Raw genomic sequence first — 16,414 nt, forward strand, 5'->3', positions numbered from 1 at the left:
ATAAATTCATTTAGCCATGTCGGTCCGTCCGTCCGTCCGTCTGTCCTTAAACACGACAACTTGAGTCAATTTTGAAGTATCTTAATGAAATTTGGTATGTAGGTTCCCGGGCACTCATTTCAGATCACTATTTAAAATGAACGAAATCGGACTATAACCACGCCCACTTTTTTGATATCGAAAATTTCGAAAAACCGAAAAAGTGCGATAATTCATTACCAAAGTCGGCTAAAACGATGGAACTTGGTAGGTGGGTTGACCTTATGACGCAGAATTAAAAATTAGTAAAATTTTGGACAATGGGCGTGGCAACGCCCACTTTTAAAAGAAGGTAATTTAAAAGTTTTGCAAGCTGTAATTTGGCAGCCGTTGGGGATATCATGATGAAATTTGGCAGGAACGTTACTCCTATTACTATGTGTGCTAAATAAATACTTGCAAAATCGGATAACGAACACGCCCACTTTAATAAAAAAATTTTGAAAGTCAAATTTTAACAAAAAATTTAATATATTTACAGTATATAAGTAAATTATATCAACATTCATTTCCAGTAATGATATGGTGCAACAATATACAAAAATAAAAGAAAATTTCAGAATGGGCGTGGCTCCGCCGTTTTTCATTTAATTTGTCTAGAATACTTTTAATGCCATATGTCCAATAAAAATTTACCAATCCTTGTGAAATTTGGCAGGAGCATAGATTCTATAGCTATAACTGTTTTCTGTGAAAATGGGCGAAATCGGTTGAAGCCACGCCCAGTTTTTATACACAGTGGACCGTCTGCCCTTCTGCTCTGCCGTTAACACCATAAATTGAGAAAAAATCGATATATCTTTACCAAACTTAGTTCACGTACTTACCTGAACTCAATTTATCTTGGTAATAAAAATGGCCTGAATCCCACTATCACCACGCCCACTTTTTCGCTATCGAAAATTTCGAAAAATGAAAAAATGCCATAATTCTATACCAAATACGAAAAAAGGGATGAAACATGGTAATTGGATTGGTTTGTTGACTCAAAATATAACTTTAGAAAAAACTTTGTAAAATGGGTGTGACACCTACCATATTAAGTGAAAGAAAATGAAAAAGTTCTGCAGGGCGATATCAAAACCCCTGGAATCTTTACAGGAATACTGTTCGTGGTATTACATATATAAATAAATTAGCGGTAACCGACAGATGATGTTCTGGGTCACCCTGGTCCACATTTTGGTCGATATCTCGAAAACGCCTTCACATATACAACTACCACCACTCACTTTTAAAACCCTCATTAATACCTTTAATTTGATACCCACATCGTACAAACACATTCTAGAGTGACCTCTGGTCCACCTTTATGGCGATATCTCGAAATGGCGTCCACCTATAGCCCACTCCCTTTTAAAATACTCTTTAATACCTTCCATTTGATAACCATGTCACACAAACACATTCCAGGTTTTCCCTCGGTTAATTTTCCTACATGGTGATTTTCCCTTATTTTGTCTCCAAAGCTCTCAGCTGAGTATGTAATGTTCGGTTACATCCGACTTAGCCTTCCTTACTTGTTTAATAGAAATAGTTTTCAATCACGACAATGTAAACGAATTTAAATATTTGGCAGAAAGTATTTTTATAGATATAAGCACAGTCGGTTTTTAGATAGATAACAGAAAGCAAATAACAACTAGCGTTCTGCTGCCATTTCTGTAGGTGAAACGTGTATGTATGTGTTTCATAACAAATATAAATTAAACGAATTTCGCTTAGCTTTCTTCATTAAAACTTTAGCGAAGATTTTTCTATGGGCAAAAGAAAGAGAGAGTGTATGAGAGAGGAGGTGGTGTGTGGGAGGTAGGGTAGTGCAAAGAATTAAGAAAAGGAAAGTTTTAGATAAGAACAGCAAATATAGATGTAGAAGAGGGAAAGTGGGATAGGTAGAGGTAGAGCTAGAAGTAGAGTTAGATATGTGGATAGAGGTAGAGGTGACTCATTGTTGTAACTGGATAAGTGTATATGCATGCTTGAGTTGACATGAGCACGAGTATGTTTAAAAAAATCCAGTAAGTGAACATAAACCAACTGAGTACAAAAAAAATTGAGAACTAGGAAACAGTGACGAAAAAAGTCGAGCCAAAAAGAAAAAATAATTAAAAGGGAAGGTATAAAGCGGGAACTGTACACCATGTAGCATGCCCGCCTACCACACTAAAGGGGATATCAACACTCAACTCTTTAGATAAAAGTTAAAAAAAAAGCTCAAAGCAGTGTGCTTCTGCTATGAAAAGCTTCGCTAAGAAAATGTATCTAACTATCAGATGCTATTTACAGTCGGTATAAAATATGTAGGTCTCGTCCGCTAATTTGTAGGAAATTAGTAGAGGAGCTCGGCCTAGATCTCCTGAATTGGACACGGTTAAAGTGACGGCTGTGGTTATGGTTGCAACAACATTTACGGTTACAATAACAGTTATTCGCGGCTAGAGTTATGGTTGTTTTTACGGTTATGTAACCGATTAGGGTTACGTGTCCGGCACTGTTATAAAAACTTTTGTGGTTACGGAGACGGATTATATTGGGCTTACGGTTATGGTGACAAGTACGGCTACTGAAATGGCGGCGGTTAAATCAACGTTTGCTGTTACGATTACAATTCATTACTAAGATTACGTCAATGGTTGCGGTTACGATTACAGTTATTTTTTGAGGTACGATTAAGATTACAGCTACGGTTACTATTAAAGTAAGGGTCAACATAACTATGACGATTACGATTACAGTTATGTTCACAATTACAGGTCCGATAATGGCTACGTTAACGATTACAGTTACGTTTATGATAATAGTATAATTTCTTTACAAATATATGCGTTCAAATGAATGTAGGACTTCGAGTCGAGTTGGGTACAAAACTCACTCACCAAAAGACAAATAATCACATGTACGTTTGTTTATAAAATTAATATATACGTATATTAATCATATTTTATTGTTTATTAATAAATGGTTAAATTAATAGTTCAAGTTTTATATTTAGGAATTAATAAGTAATTGCGCTCAGTGGCGTCTTCTTCAGATAGTCCTACCCTCTTGACTTCCCAACTTCAACTGTCCGTTCGTATTCGTCATTATTCAAATATAGGTCGTTTTATGTCAAGATTCGTTCAGTTCGTTCATTTTCAGTATCATCTGTCAGCAGTGTTGTCGGTCGTCGGAGCTGTCTGTCACCAGTATTGTCATACATCCAGCACTACATGAATGGCCGGCGCAACAGACATTGTAAGGGCAAATTTGTTCAAAACTAGTTTGTCCCAAATTACCGTTGAAATAACCCTCGCATATCATATGATCATGCAACTTTTCAGATTTCATCAGTTCATGGGCCCTTATATACATTTTGAACGCAGTACGTGCACTTACAAAGTCATTCGACACATTTGTTAAAACCTCTAGTCGAAAAGGTTGTTTGCTTAATTCGCTGAAATTATGATATAAAACGTTTTTTCGTTATCATAATTCATCACTCCTGCATTGAATGTCAAAATATTTAATCAAATTTTTATACGTGCGTCACTAAGAACGCTTTTTCCTTTCTGAAAACATTTATATTAACGTTTCTCGAGGCAGTCACCACGAAATGTTACACATCAATCCTCACGAGTAATACGTACTCACAAATTTATTTTCTTATCTAAATTCAGAGTGAGCTCCCAGTAAACATTTGGACTCTTAAACGATAAAAGTGTCCTAAGTCGTAGCAATAACGGCCATATACTGCTCATTTTTGATGCTCACAGGATGCTTACTTGGCCCGTTTAGGGCGAATTTTGGATATATATCCGAAGGGGAAAAAATTAAGAAAGAAAATATAAAAGAACATATTTCTCTGCACACCGAACAAAACAAGGAGCAACAGTCTTTGTCGCAAAGCTTCATCATCATTGATTGGCGCTTAACCGCCTAAGCGATTATGGCCATTTTGTAAGAAGCCACGTTAGCTACTCCTGTTTCGCGATAACTGACGGCAATTGGAAGCACCAAGGGTGTTCAAGCTTTCTTTCACCAGCTTCATCCAACTCAGTGGAGGTCACCTCCTTATTCTGCTTCCAAACTGCCTTGTCGACTGAAATAATTTCTTGCCCGGAGCGTCCTCGTTCATTCGCATAACATGACCTAGCCATTTTTGAGTTTTTATTCGCTGCGCTATCGTCATGTCTGGGTAAATCTCATACAGCTCATCAGTATACCTCCTTCGATACTCGCCGTCGGAATCACGGGCCGGAGAAGTTTTCTCTCGAACACTCGAAAATGACTCAACTTCACTCGACAGCTTCCATGATTCCGAACCATACATTAGGACAGGTATGAGAGTGGCTTTTAGAGCGTGATTTTCATTCGTCGAGAAAGGACCTTGCTTCTCAATTGTCTATGCATGTGTTGGCAAGAGTTACTCTCCGTCTGATTTCTAAGATGGTATTTTTTTGCTGTTAATGCTGGTTCCCAAATAGATGAAATACTTTACAGTCTCAAATTTGTTTTTGTTAACAGTGACGTGGTTGCCAAGGCGCGAATGCCCCGTTCTTTCTTGAGTGACAGCAAGTACTTCGCCTTGTCCTCATTAACCGCAAGATACACTATTTTGAATCTTTATCTAACCCAGAGAAGGCAGAACTCACAGCGTATTTGTTCAGGCCAATATTATCAATACCATCAACATACGCCATTAATTGTACGCTCTTATAATAGATTCTAACACCACGCTGCTAGGACTATCTTCCCCAACATAATGGTAAAGAAACCACAAGAAAGGGAGTCGCCTTGTCTGTAGCTTCGTTTTGTATCGAATGTCTAGGAAAGTGCCTTCCAAATCCATACCGAGCTAGGGGTGTTGCTTAGCGTCATTTGGCGGAGTCTTATCGGCATTGCAGGGAATTTAAATTCAGGCATAGCAGCATTCAAGCATCTTCTTTTTGCGCTATCAACGAAAGGATGGTGAGATTCTCTTACCTTGAACCTTCTCCAGGATCTGGCGCATCGCGAAGATCTGGTCGATAAAAGAATTACTAGGTCTTAAGCCGCACTGAGGGGTCCAATCAGTCTGTTGACCTTGGGCTTCAAACTTTTGCAAAATGTGCTTGGTAGAACCTTACACGCGATATTATGCAGGCTGATTCCGCGGTAATTGGCACGGTTTGTGGGATTGTTTTTCTTCTGAATTCGGCAGAGTATACATAAGTCCCAGTCCCAGTCCGAGTCTCAGTTCCATTCCTAGTCCTAATCCCAATCCCAGTCCGTCTCTGGATAATATACTACTCTGTTCTAAAGCACTCATCAACAGGTTTCATTTGATATCCATATTGTATAAACACTGTCTAGGCATTCACTGACCCACGTTTTGGCCTATATATTGAGACTATAGCCACCCAGGGGTATAAAAATTACCCTCTGCTAAAGCACTAATCAACAGCTTTCATTTGATATGCATATTCTATACACACATTCTAGGGGTACCCAGGTCCACGTTTTGGCCTATATCTCGAGACCCGAGTCACCCAGGGGTATGAAAATTACCCTCTACTAAAGCACTCATCAACGGCTTTCATTTGATATCCATATTCTATAAACGCACTCTAGGGGTACCCGGGTCCACGTTTTGGCCTATATCTCGAGACCCGGGTACCCAGGTATATGAAAATTACCCTCTACTAAAGCACTCATCAACGGATTTCATTTGATATCCATATTCTATAAACACATTCTACGGGTACCCGTGTCCACGTTTTGGCCTATATCTCGAGACTCTAGTCACCCAGTCACCTATCCTATATTTCAAGTTAGATCAAACTACATACGGGGTGCAAAACAAATTAAAAATCGGTTGCTTCGCCTTTCTTTTAGACTGCGTAGCAGTCAATATCTTAGTATTTGCCTTTGCCTTTCTTTCATTTTCATATTTGCTACCTTTTTATCTTTAACTTAAGTCTTTTAATGTGATTTCCTATTCATTTTCTTCGTCTTCCTCTTGGCCTTAATTATATTGTAAAAAATTTACTGCAAATCCTCTTATTTGCAACCTTCTGCTAAGTTCGAATCACTAAACTGTTGAATAAATAACTCCACTCTTCAATAATGCAAAATGGCCTTTGTAAAAGTACTTTACAATAACACTTATACTTCGCTTACTGATAGCTTGCTTAACTCAAACTGATTTTTGCGCCTCTACTGTTGTTGCCTTTTATATTGTCTGATTTCCTCGTTGCATACTTCTAGGCTTTTCCATTCCAGAACTTACTAGTTAGTTATCAGCTAAAAAATTACCAGCCACAACTACGTTCATAGCTTCTCATATGCGCGTGAGTAATACTTTCACAAATTATTGCCCTCTCTTGTGAGCACCTCAGATAAGATATATGCATGTATTTGTGCGTTGCTTCTCCGCTGCGTGTACGTACATATGTGTAGACATAATGATTGATTATGTGTAGACATAATGATTGATTCGTTTATGTAGATACATAATGATTGATTTATGGATGTGCATACAAGTCACCCTTAGCATCGCTTAGCGATGACAGTACCCCTTAGTGTTGCTAATATTCGTAACACTGCTCTCCACCTAAGTCTGATTGTCCCGATCAAACAAATTTCCTGACCTAAACGCCGCTAGCATCTCCAAATGTACCACTCTTCTACTTCGTGGTTTCCCAATGGTTTGTATGCGGTAGATGGTGTCACTAATCTTCTTCACAACTTTGTACGGGCTTTCCCAACTGCACCCATATTTGGATGAAACACCTTTCCTCCGGTGAATGTTGTATAACAGTACCAAATCTCCCGCCAAGAAACCCTTCGAATTATTGTTCTCATCGTACCTGGGTTTCATCGTACTACTCATTACCCTGGTTCGTTCCTTCACACTCTGTTGTTTGCCCAATGAACTACTTCGTAGAGCTTGCGCTGGACGGATTTTCTTTGCATAATCAGTATCGTTCCGACGCTTCACAAAAGTAGTGTGCCCTGCCTTGAAAGCACCCTTGCATTCTGCGAAATTTTTCCTTCGTTTTAGTGCGTCCGTTAGGGCTTTTCAATGCCAGTGTTTCTCTCACAGGTACCTTCGGTTGTGATTTGTTTGGCCCATTTGTTTCATCAACCTTTGCTCGATCTATTTTCCTTGACTTTCGTGGTCTCTATGGAATCTCCCCCACCAGCTCTCGCTTACTGCTGAACCCTTTTTCCAAACTGAAGTTAAGTGGCACATCCTGGTTCTCATAAAGCATCACCCTTCTCTGCATATCGATCTTGATGTCATGGTCAACCAAGAAGTCCACTCCCAATATGACTTCATCAACGATCTCCGCCACAACGAATTTGTGTAGAACCATGACCTTCCCAATTAAGACTTCACAGATCACTTCTCCCAGGACTTGGTTATACTCGCCAGTGACCGTACGCATTCTTGCTCCAGGTAATGGCTTTACTATCCTGTTGACCAAATCAGATCGAAACAAGGTATGAGATGCACCTGTATGTACAGTCAGTACATGCTCCTTGCCATCGAAATTCCCTCTGACGATAAGACTGCTTGATTTCCTTCCAGTTTGCGACACAGATATCACAGGACTTTCAATAGCTGGAGATAGCTCTCGATCTCTACATCTTACTCGCTCTTGCTCATCCCGTCCAGCTTTGTTATTAAAACCACTCATGCTGTTGCAACCACTAGGATCAAGATCGCAATGACGTGCAATGTGACCGGACTTTCCGCATTTGAAGCATTTGATAACTCTCTCACTCCGCTTTCGCGATCCTTTCAGCGCCTCCAATATTGCGTCTACCCACTCTGGCCTTTCTACTTCCACACGGAGTGCTTTGAAAGCTGGCTTACACAGAAGCGACGATGTTTCCTGAATCAGAGCTTGTGAAACCGTTTCTGCGAATGTTGGCTTTGGGTTTGTGTATCTAGCTCGCTTTGTTTCGACGTCCCGTATGCCATTTATAAAGCTCTGAATCTTTACCCTTTCAGTGTATTCCACGGGTGCGTCCGCATTCCCTAAATGTGCCAGCTTTTCAACATCCGAAGCAAACTCTTGCAAAGTCTCATTAGCTTTTTGGTAACGGTTTTGCAATTCTTTTTGATATATCTGCTTTCTGTGTTCGCTTCCGTACCGTCGTTCTACCGCAGCCATCAATGCGTCATAACTGTTCTGTTCGTACTCTGGAATAGTCTGCAAAATTTCGCCAGCTGGCCCTTTCAATGCTGCGAAGAGTGCGGCAACTTTATCTTCAGCATTCCAGTTGTTCACTGTTGCTGTCTTCTCAAATTGCAGCTTAAAGACCTGGAAAGAAACAGAACCGTCAAAGAATGGTGTTTTTACCTTTGGATTTCTCGTTGAAACTGCTGGGCGATTTAGTTGCAACTGCTCAATACGTCCTCTCAAAGCATCCACCTCGGCCTCGATTTTTTCCTCAAACAGTAAAATTTTTGTATCTTGCGCCTCCAACTTCGAGGAAACACGTCCTTCTTGCTCTTCCAGTTGAGCAGAGATCTGCGATGATATCTGTGCTGTAATTTGCGCCGATATTCCGGATATTCGTGCCTCTTGTGCTTCAATCTTCGCTGTTATACGGTTCTCCTGCGATTCCAGCTGAGTTTCCATCTTGGATGTAATCTGTGTCGACATTTCTGACACACGCGTTTCGTGTGCTTCAATCCTTGATTTATTTCTGATGACATTTCTGCAATATGTGTCTTCTGCTCTTCTAGTTGAGATGACATTTGCGACGACATTGATGTTACTGTCGATATTTGTGCAGATATTGCAGCCAAAATCATGTTCAAATCTGTACTCGTAACTGTCTGTGATGTTTCTTTTTTCTCTTCAATTTTTGTTGTTGTCTCGTCCCAATCAGGATAAAAGACATAGTCGTCCACATCAATTCCTTGCGACTCCATTACCTCTCGTATCCGTGCTTGAAGTTCGATCTTATTGCTGGTTGTATTCAATCAACGGTTCTCCAACTCCTTCAGTTGCTGGATCCTCAATTCACTCAACTTTGCCATGTCCAAGTTGTATTCCGAATCTTCGGAATTTATTCAACAGTTCCTCTTCTGACACCAATTGTAACGAATTTACTGCAAACTCTTATTTGAAAACTTCAGCTAATTTCGAATCACTAAGCTGTTGAATAAATAACTCCACTCTTGAATAACGCAAAATCGCCTTTATTAAAGTACTTCACAATAACACTTATACTTCGCTTACTGATAGCTTTCTTAACTCAAACTGATTTTTGCGCCTCTACTGTTGTTGCCTTTTATACTGTCTGATTCCCTCGATGCATACTTCTAGGCTTTTCCATTCCAGAACTAACTTACTAGTTAGTTATCAGTTACAAAATCACCAGCCACAGCTACGTTTATAGCTTCTGATATGCACGTGAGTAATACTTGCACAAATTATTGCCCTCTCTTGTGAGCAACTCAGGAAAGATATATACATGTGTTTGTGCGTTGCTTCTCCGCTGCGTGTACGTACATATGTATAGACATAATGATTGATCCGTTTATGTAGATACATAATGATTGATTTATGGATGTGCATACAAATCACTCTTAGCATCGCTTAGAGATGGCAGTATTCCTTAGTGTTGCTAATATTCGTAAAAATATTATACGTATTCGCTTTATTCTTCGACGTTTCCGTTGCCTTTCTTTCGTCGATCCACGTCGTATTTTAATTCGTATTAGTAAAACTGCCATTTTTTACAGTTTTTTTGGACATGCGTTGTCGTAAAGAAAATTTGCGCATTACATGGTTGAATCCATAGTGTAAGTGTAAGGTAAGTGTAAACGTAAGTTGGTCACTTTACTAATGAATTATGTGGGAACAATGTTCGTGATAGAATTGGTGTGAGTGAAATCAGACAGCAAATTAAGGCAAGACAAGAATTTCTAAAAAAGTTATAAGTTGTCGAAATGCTTGTTATCGATGAATTGTGAGTTTATCATCGAAAAGTAATGGGCGTGTTATCCATTTACTATCGAAAAGTTATCGCGCTTTTATCGCAGTGTTAATAATTTGCTATCGATAACAAAGATTTACCGACACTTGATTGAAAAATCAGAAGTTTGTTATCAAAAAGATAACGAATTAATATCGAAATATTTTCAATTATTTAAGGATTGAATATGTTATAGATTATCGAAAAGTTATTGATATATTTTCAAAACTATATTGATTTGTTACCGAAAATTTAACGATTTCTTTACAATAGTTTATCAATTAGATATCGAAAGGTTATCAAACTCTTATTGAAGTATTAACAATTCGTTATCGGCAATTTATCGATTTGTTTTCGATGACCACTGGGTTTGTTATGAAACATAGACCGATTAAACTTCAATAAAAAAGCGAAGACAACTTTTTAAAATATCGATAACAAGCCTATAAAAAACCGAGAACTCTACAATTATAACTATATTTGTTGAAACTAAAACAATAGCTTGTCGGTGTCGGCAGGTTCCGATAAAAACCGTTAGTTTTCTAGACATTCACCAGTATGTTGACATACTGAAATTCACGAGCACTTGATACGCACGACTTTTTCACCTTTGTCTTCATTTTTATACTCAGTTGCGCAGAGCTCACAGAGTATATTAACTTTGATTGGATAACGGTTGGTTGTACAGGTATAAAGGAATCGAGATAGATATAGACTTACATATATCAAAATCATCAGTATCAAAAAAAAAAATCGATTGAGCCATGTCCGTCCGTCCGCCCGTTAACACGATAACTTGAGTAAATTTTGAGGTATCTTGATGAAATTTGGTACGTAAGTTCCTGGGCACTCATCTCAGATCGATATTTAAAATGAAGGATATCGAAAATTTCGAACAACAGAAAAAGTGCGATAATTCGTTACCAAAGAAAGCTAAAACGATGAAACTTAGCAGATGAGTTGACCTTATGACACAGAATAGAAAACTAGTAAAATTTTGGACAATGGGCGTGGCACCGCCCACTTTTAAAAGAAGGTAATTTAAAAGTTTTGCAAGCTGTAATTTGGCAGTCGTTGAAGATATCATGATGAAATTTGGCAGGAACGTTACTCCTATTACTATATGTACGCTTAATTAAAATTAGCAAAATCGGAGAAGGACCACGCCCACTTTAAAACAAAATTTGTGTAAAGTAAAATTTTAACAAAAAATTTAATATCTTCACAGTATATAATTAAATTATGTCAACATTCAACTCCAGTAATGATATGGTGCAACAAAATACAAAAATAAAAGAAAATTTCAAAATGGGCGTGGCTGCGCCCTTTTTCATTTAATTTGTCTACGATACTTTTAATGCCATAAGTCGAACAAAAATTTACCAATCCTTGTGAAATTTGGTAGGGGCTAGGACGATAACTGTTTTCTGTGAAAAAGGGCGAAATCGGTTAAAGCCATGCCCAGCTTTTATACACAGTCGACCGTCTGTCCTTCCGCTCGGCTGTTAACACGATAAATTGAGCAAAAATCGATATATATTTACTAAACTAAGTTCACGTACTTATCTGAACTCACTTTGTATTGGTATAAAAAATGGCCGAAATCCGACTATGACCACGCCCAATTTTTCGATATCGAAAATTACGAAAAATGAAAAAAATGCCATAATTCTCTACCAAATACGAAAAAGGGATGAAACATGGTAATTGGATTTGTTTATTGAAGCAAAATATAACTTTAGAAAAAAACTTTGTAAAATGGGTGTGACACCTACCATATTAAGTAGAAGAAAATGAAAAAGTTCTGCGGGGCGAAATCAAAAGCCCTTGGAATCTTTACAGGAATACTGTTCGTGGTATTGCATATATAAATAAATTAGCCGCACCCGACAGATGATGTTCTGGGTCACCCTGGTCCACATTTTGGTCGACAATCTGGAAAACGCCTTCACATATACAACTACCACCACTCCCTTTTAAAACCCTCACTAATAACTTTAATTTGATACCCATATCGTATAAACAAATTCTAGAGTCAGCCCTAGTCCACCTTTATGGCGATATCCCGAAAAGGCGTCCACCTATAGAACTAAGCCCACGCCCGTTTAAAATACTCATTAACAACTTTCATTTGATACCAATATCGTACAAACAAATTCTAGAGTCAGCCCTAGTCCACCTTTATGGCGATATCCCGAAATGGCGTCCACCTATAGAACTATGGGTCACTCCCTCTTAAAATACTCTTTAATGCCTTCAATTTGATACACATGTCATATAACCACATTCCAGGGTTACCCTAGGTTCATTTTCCTACATGGTGATTTTTCCTTATAGCTCTCAGCTGAGTGTGTAATGTTCGGTTACACCCGAACTTAGCCTTCCTTACTTGTTAAATTTGTCTTATTCTTCCCTCTTTCCAATAAAATAAATCTTAATTCAAAAAATGTGTTGTTTTTCATCAACAAAAAATAGATGGACCTTTTTTTATGTTGAATGGAATCGCTGAACACTCTTCAAAATGTTTGCTGGCATAAAAGGCGTAAGGCCGGGTATATGGGTTGGGTAAGGTCACATGCAGATGTAAGCAAACTTAGCTACAGAACGAACTTCTACACTCTACAACTATAATGTTCTTCAAAAGGGAGGAGGAGGGGGAAATGTTGAGTACTAACATTCCATGTTTGGATGGTGAGGGCGAGGAGAATGTTGTTTGGGAAGAAGGTACATTCATATGTTGAAAAAAACTTACCACCTGTATAAATCTTGTGCACTCGCAGCCAAACTCAGATTACCCAGCAGCGGGGGACGCTCTTTGAGATGATGATGATTTAGCATATCCGTAGATGACGTTAGTCTATAAATAAACAAAATCGTAGAAAGAGAAAAACAAAAAGGCAAATACATAAAATTAATAGCTCATAAACTTTAATATGCGCATATGGTAGAGTATACAGCAGCGAGCAGAAAAAAAGCAGAGGCAAATTTTTGAAATTTCGTAAATTGAATTTTTATTATTGATATTAAAAAAAACCTCAATAAATGTTGTAACTAACTATAAACAGTGAAAAAAAAATTTCGAAGACGTTTTGGAAAAAATTCGAAAATTTTACAAAAATTTCTATTTTTTACTTATGTAAGTCTGCTAAAATTTCCATTAATTTTTTATCATATATATTAGATTGGATCGATTTATTAACCGATATCGCGCCATCGATGTTTCGATAGGATTTGGGCTCAGGAAAAAAAGCTCCACTACGCATACCCAAAAAAATAAGGCTCGAGCCTGCGAAATTTAATTTTTTTGACTTTTTTTCGACTTCGATTTTTAAGGGGTTCTTCTTGACATACTAATAAAATTTTCATATGTATACCCTGTCCGACCCAATAAAATATTTTTTTTTTTTCAAAAAACTGTTATCGCCAACGTTTTTAGCGGACATTTTTAGGTCGGGTATACATGAAACTTTTACAATAAAATTATTTTTTTGGGTATGCGTAGTGCAACTCTTTTTTTTGAGCCCAAATCCTATCGAAAAATCGATGGCGCGATATCGGCTAACTTTCGTCCATACAAATTTACCCAACCCAGTATATATATATATAAGGGTGTTTGTAGGGGTTTCCTCTTTATAAAGTCTGCAAGATATTTTTTTTTATGGAAGTAAAACATTTCTGCTCGCTACTGCATATACAAAGTTATGACCAACTTACCTCAATTGCGGCGGCTTAATACCATGTTGATCCAATGCCTTTTCCAATTGTCGTACCCGCAATCGTGACATATCCAATTCATGTTTCACCTTCCATAAATGTGTATCACAAATCGGATCATTACAACGATGCGTTTTGAGTATTTCGGTTGCTTCAAATACGGCGCCACGAAATGTCAATGCTTTACCCATCGACAACGAGAGTAAAGCACAACAATGACAACCGTCCTTTTTTGCCAAACGTTTACGTACATATTTAAAATAGACATGTTCGAGTAAGAGTAGCAGAGCTGCAAATAAAATGCCAGCCATAAGTAGAAGAAAAGCCGATAAGAATTGCTCTAACGCAAGTGGATCGGATGATTTGTGTTCTTGTTTGCCAGGTCGGCATGTGCCTGTCATCCAGTAACGACGTAAGCGCTCCAAATCACCATTGGCGCGAAATTCCAGCAGACGTTTATTGAACATTTGGACGTATTTTGAGTTGCGACTAAAGGCGAGACCGTAACCTGGATTGAGGGTTCATAAGGAAAATTTTATAAAGTATTGTTAGCAGCTTTTTTTTAAGGATAAAAAAGCTTTTCAGAATAAAGTAGTATAAATTTGTGATTATCCGTTTTTTGTTAGCCTACCAATAATGATAAATTTGTTATTGTTGTTCAATTTACACTCGTGTGTGCAAAATACATATTCATTGACATATTTTTGCCAAAAATTAAGGTCAGCAAAGATATCACTGAAGCTTTGAATTTTTTTGTGAAAAGTGGTGGTATTGAAATATTTAGTATTTTTTCAGGACTCTGACCGACATCTCTTAAGAGCAAAATTTTGTTCAAGGCTTCAAAAAATGATTCCCTATTGGCTTCGAAGTATTTGTTTAGGATTTCACTTACCTAGCTATGCTGTTTTTAGGCAAAAATAGCAGTAATCACTAAAGCAGTGGATACACTGCAGCAGAATAGCTTAAACTGCAGCCGCGCAAACTTTATACTGACAGCTAAGCAGCAATTAAGTCAGAGTCAGAGTGTAAGAAAACCATGGAAAGAATCGGCATAGGGAGAAATATACATTTATATTGAGTCCCTGGCGATGTGTGAATAAGTGGAAATTAAAAAACGTATGAACTAATTAAAAAGGGCGCATTCCAAGAAGCTTATACCGTAGACGTTCCAATCTGATTGGGCCATATTAATAGAAGGCGAGAGTTGCACATGAAAGTTCAAGCAGGAAAGACGTGAAACGCGGAGCGCGGGGCTGCAAAGTGTCGCAGATAATCTGCAGGTCTTACGTCCTTAGACCTACAAAGTAACCCTTATCGTTACTAGAAAGGCCATTTTGCTCACAGTAGTGCAACAATCTATTTGTACTTATGGAAGACTCCTCTTCAAAAACTCTGTTGGGTACTGAGAGTCTTTTGCCGAGAAAACGGGGGCAAAGAAAAATTACGTGTTCTGAGTTTTTCAGTTCGGTGGAAAAGTTTGGACAGAAAATATCCTCCTCTATCCTACGCTTATGTAAATATTTCTTGAACCGTGCCCACTCAATATATGCGCCTCGCTTCTGCCCATACCATTCCTCTATATGTCGAGCTAACGCGAAGTTGCAACGCCCTTTCCTCGATTCTTGCCATATACACAAAAAATTGCTACAAATTCCAGAAAACGAAGAAAAAAACGCGACTGATTTGATCACGACAAGAAATTTTCTCAAATATTAGGGTGTGTTTTTTCCTTGGTCTATAACCAATAATTTATTAAATATGGAGAAAATTGCGTAAAAAAAAACTAAAAATTTAATTATGTAATTGTCATGGCCGTGGATTTCTAGTCGAGGTCCGCAAGCTTATCTCCATGTTAATATTAGGAGAACTATTCTATCAAGTACGAGTATTTATTAAAAAATTTAAGAAATTTTTTTTAACCTATTAATGAGAAGTTTTATACAAAAATGAGAACTTATTACTCATAACATTGAAATTTTCTTAAATTTAAGGAATTTTTTTTGAGAATATGTAATTGTTTTAGGTAAGTGTTTTTCCTGAGTGTAGCTATTGTTCATGACCTTGCGCTTTTCTTGTAATGTTCTGATGATTGGCCCATTCCAATTTCATACAAATCGGCCATTTTCCTTGGAAGCAGATCTGCTGGGATTTTCCGACAAGAATCGCCTAGTCAAGGACCACCGTCCGATAAGCACTTATTATTCATATAGCCGTGATTTGGTAGACTGCTGATATGTATTTTTGGTGGGTCATTTTAGATCCGTGTCACACTGGTGTGGCGTATAATATTATAGAGCTAGCTCTGTTGGACAATAGCTGACGGATAGCTTCACCTACATACATACTATCGTTTTGTATCCTACGTGGCGAATTCTTTAGTCACGAACAGATAGTCGCAGTTCAATTCAGACATTGATACAAATTTTCGGAAACACGTTTCTTTTCACCCGATTGGTGCATGAAAAAGCGACGAAGCAAGGTAAAGGGTATAGAATTGCCCTTAGCCCTTTCGTCGCGATCTCGGCGGCCAATTGGTTGAAAAGAAATTTGTTGTTGGCAATTCGGATAAATGTCTGAATCACGGCTGCAACACCAATCTTTCATTTGGGACCAAAATTCTTCGAAAACAAATAAGGAAGTCTAAGTTCGAGTGAAACCGAACATCACATAACCAGCTGTACACTTAAAATGCTGTTCTTACTTG

The 16,414-nt window shown here is 38.0% G+C and overlaps 1 protein-coding gene across 7 annotated transcripts in view; it reads right to left on the bottom strand.

The window, feature by feature from the left end:
• Nmdar2 (NMDA receptor 2) overlaps positions 1-16,414 on the bottom strand; it is a 446,956-nt gene that overhangs the window by 28,563 nt on the left and 401,979 nt on the right. For 6 of the 7 annotated variants that reach the window (XM_067784740.1, XM_067784746.1, XM_067784743.1 and 3 more), the window contains 2 exons: positions 13,711-14,218; positions 12,749-12,853 (listed from right to left, as the gene is read on the bottom strand). In XM_067784740.1, the coding sequence (XP_067640841.1) occupies positions 12,749-12,853; positions 13,711-14,218 (613 nt within the window). The remainder of the gene's footprint in view (positions 1-12,748; positions 12,854-13,710; positions 14,219-16,414) is intronic. The other variant, XM_067784747.1, reaches the window with a different exon arrangement.

This window comes from Eurosta solidaginis, chromosome 4 (genome assembly GCF_040869045.1).
Source record: "Eurosta solidaginis isolate ZX-2024a chromosome 4, ASM4086904v1, whole genome shotgun sequence".
NCBI classification, from domain to species: domain Eukaryota; kingdom Metazoa; phylum Arthropoda; class Insecta; order Diptera; family Tephritidae; genus Eurosta; species Eurosta solidaginis.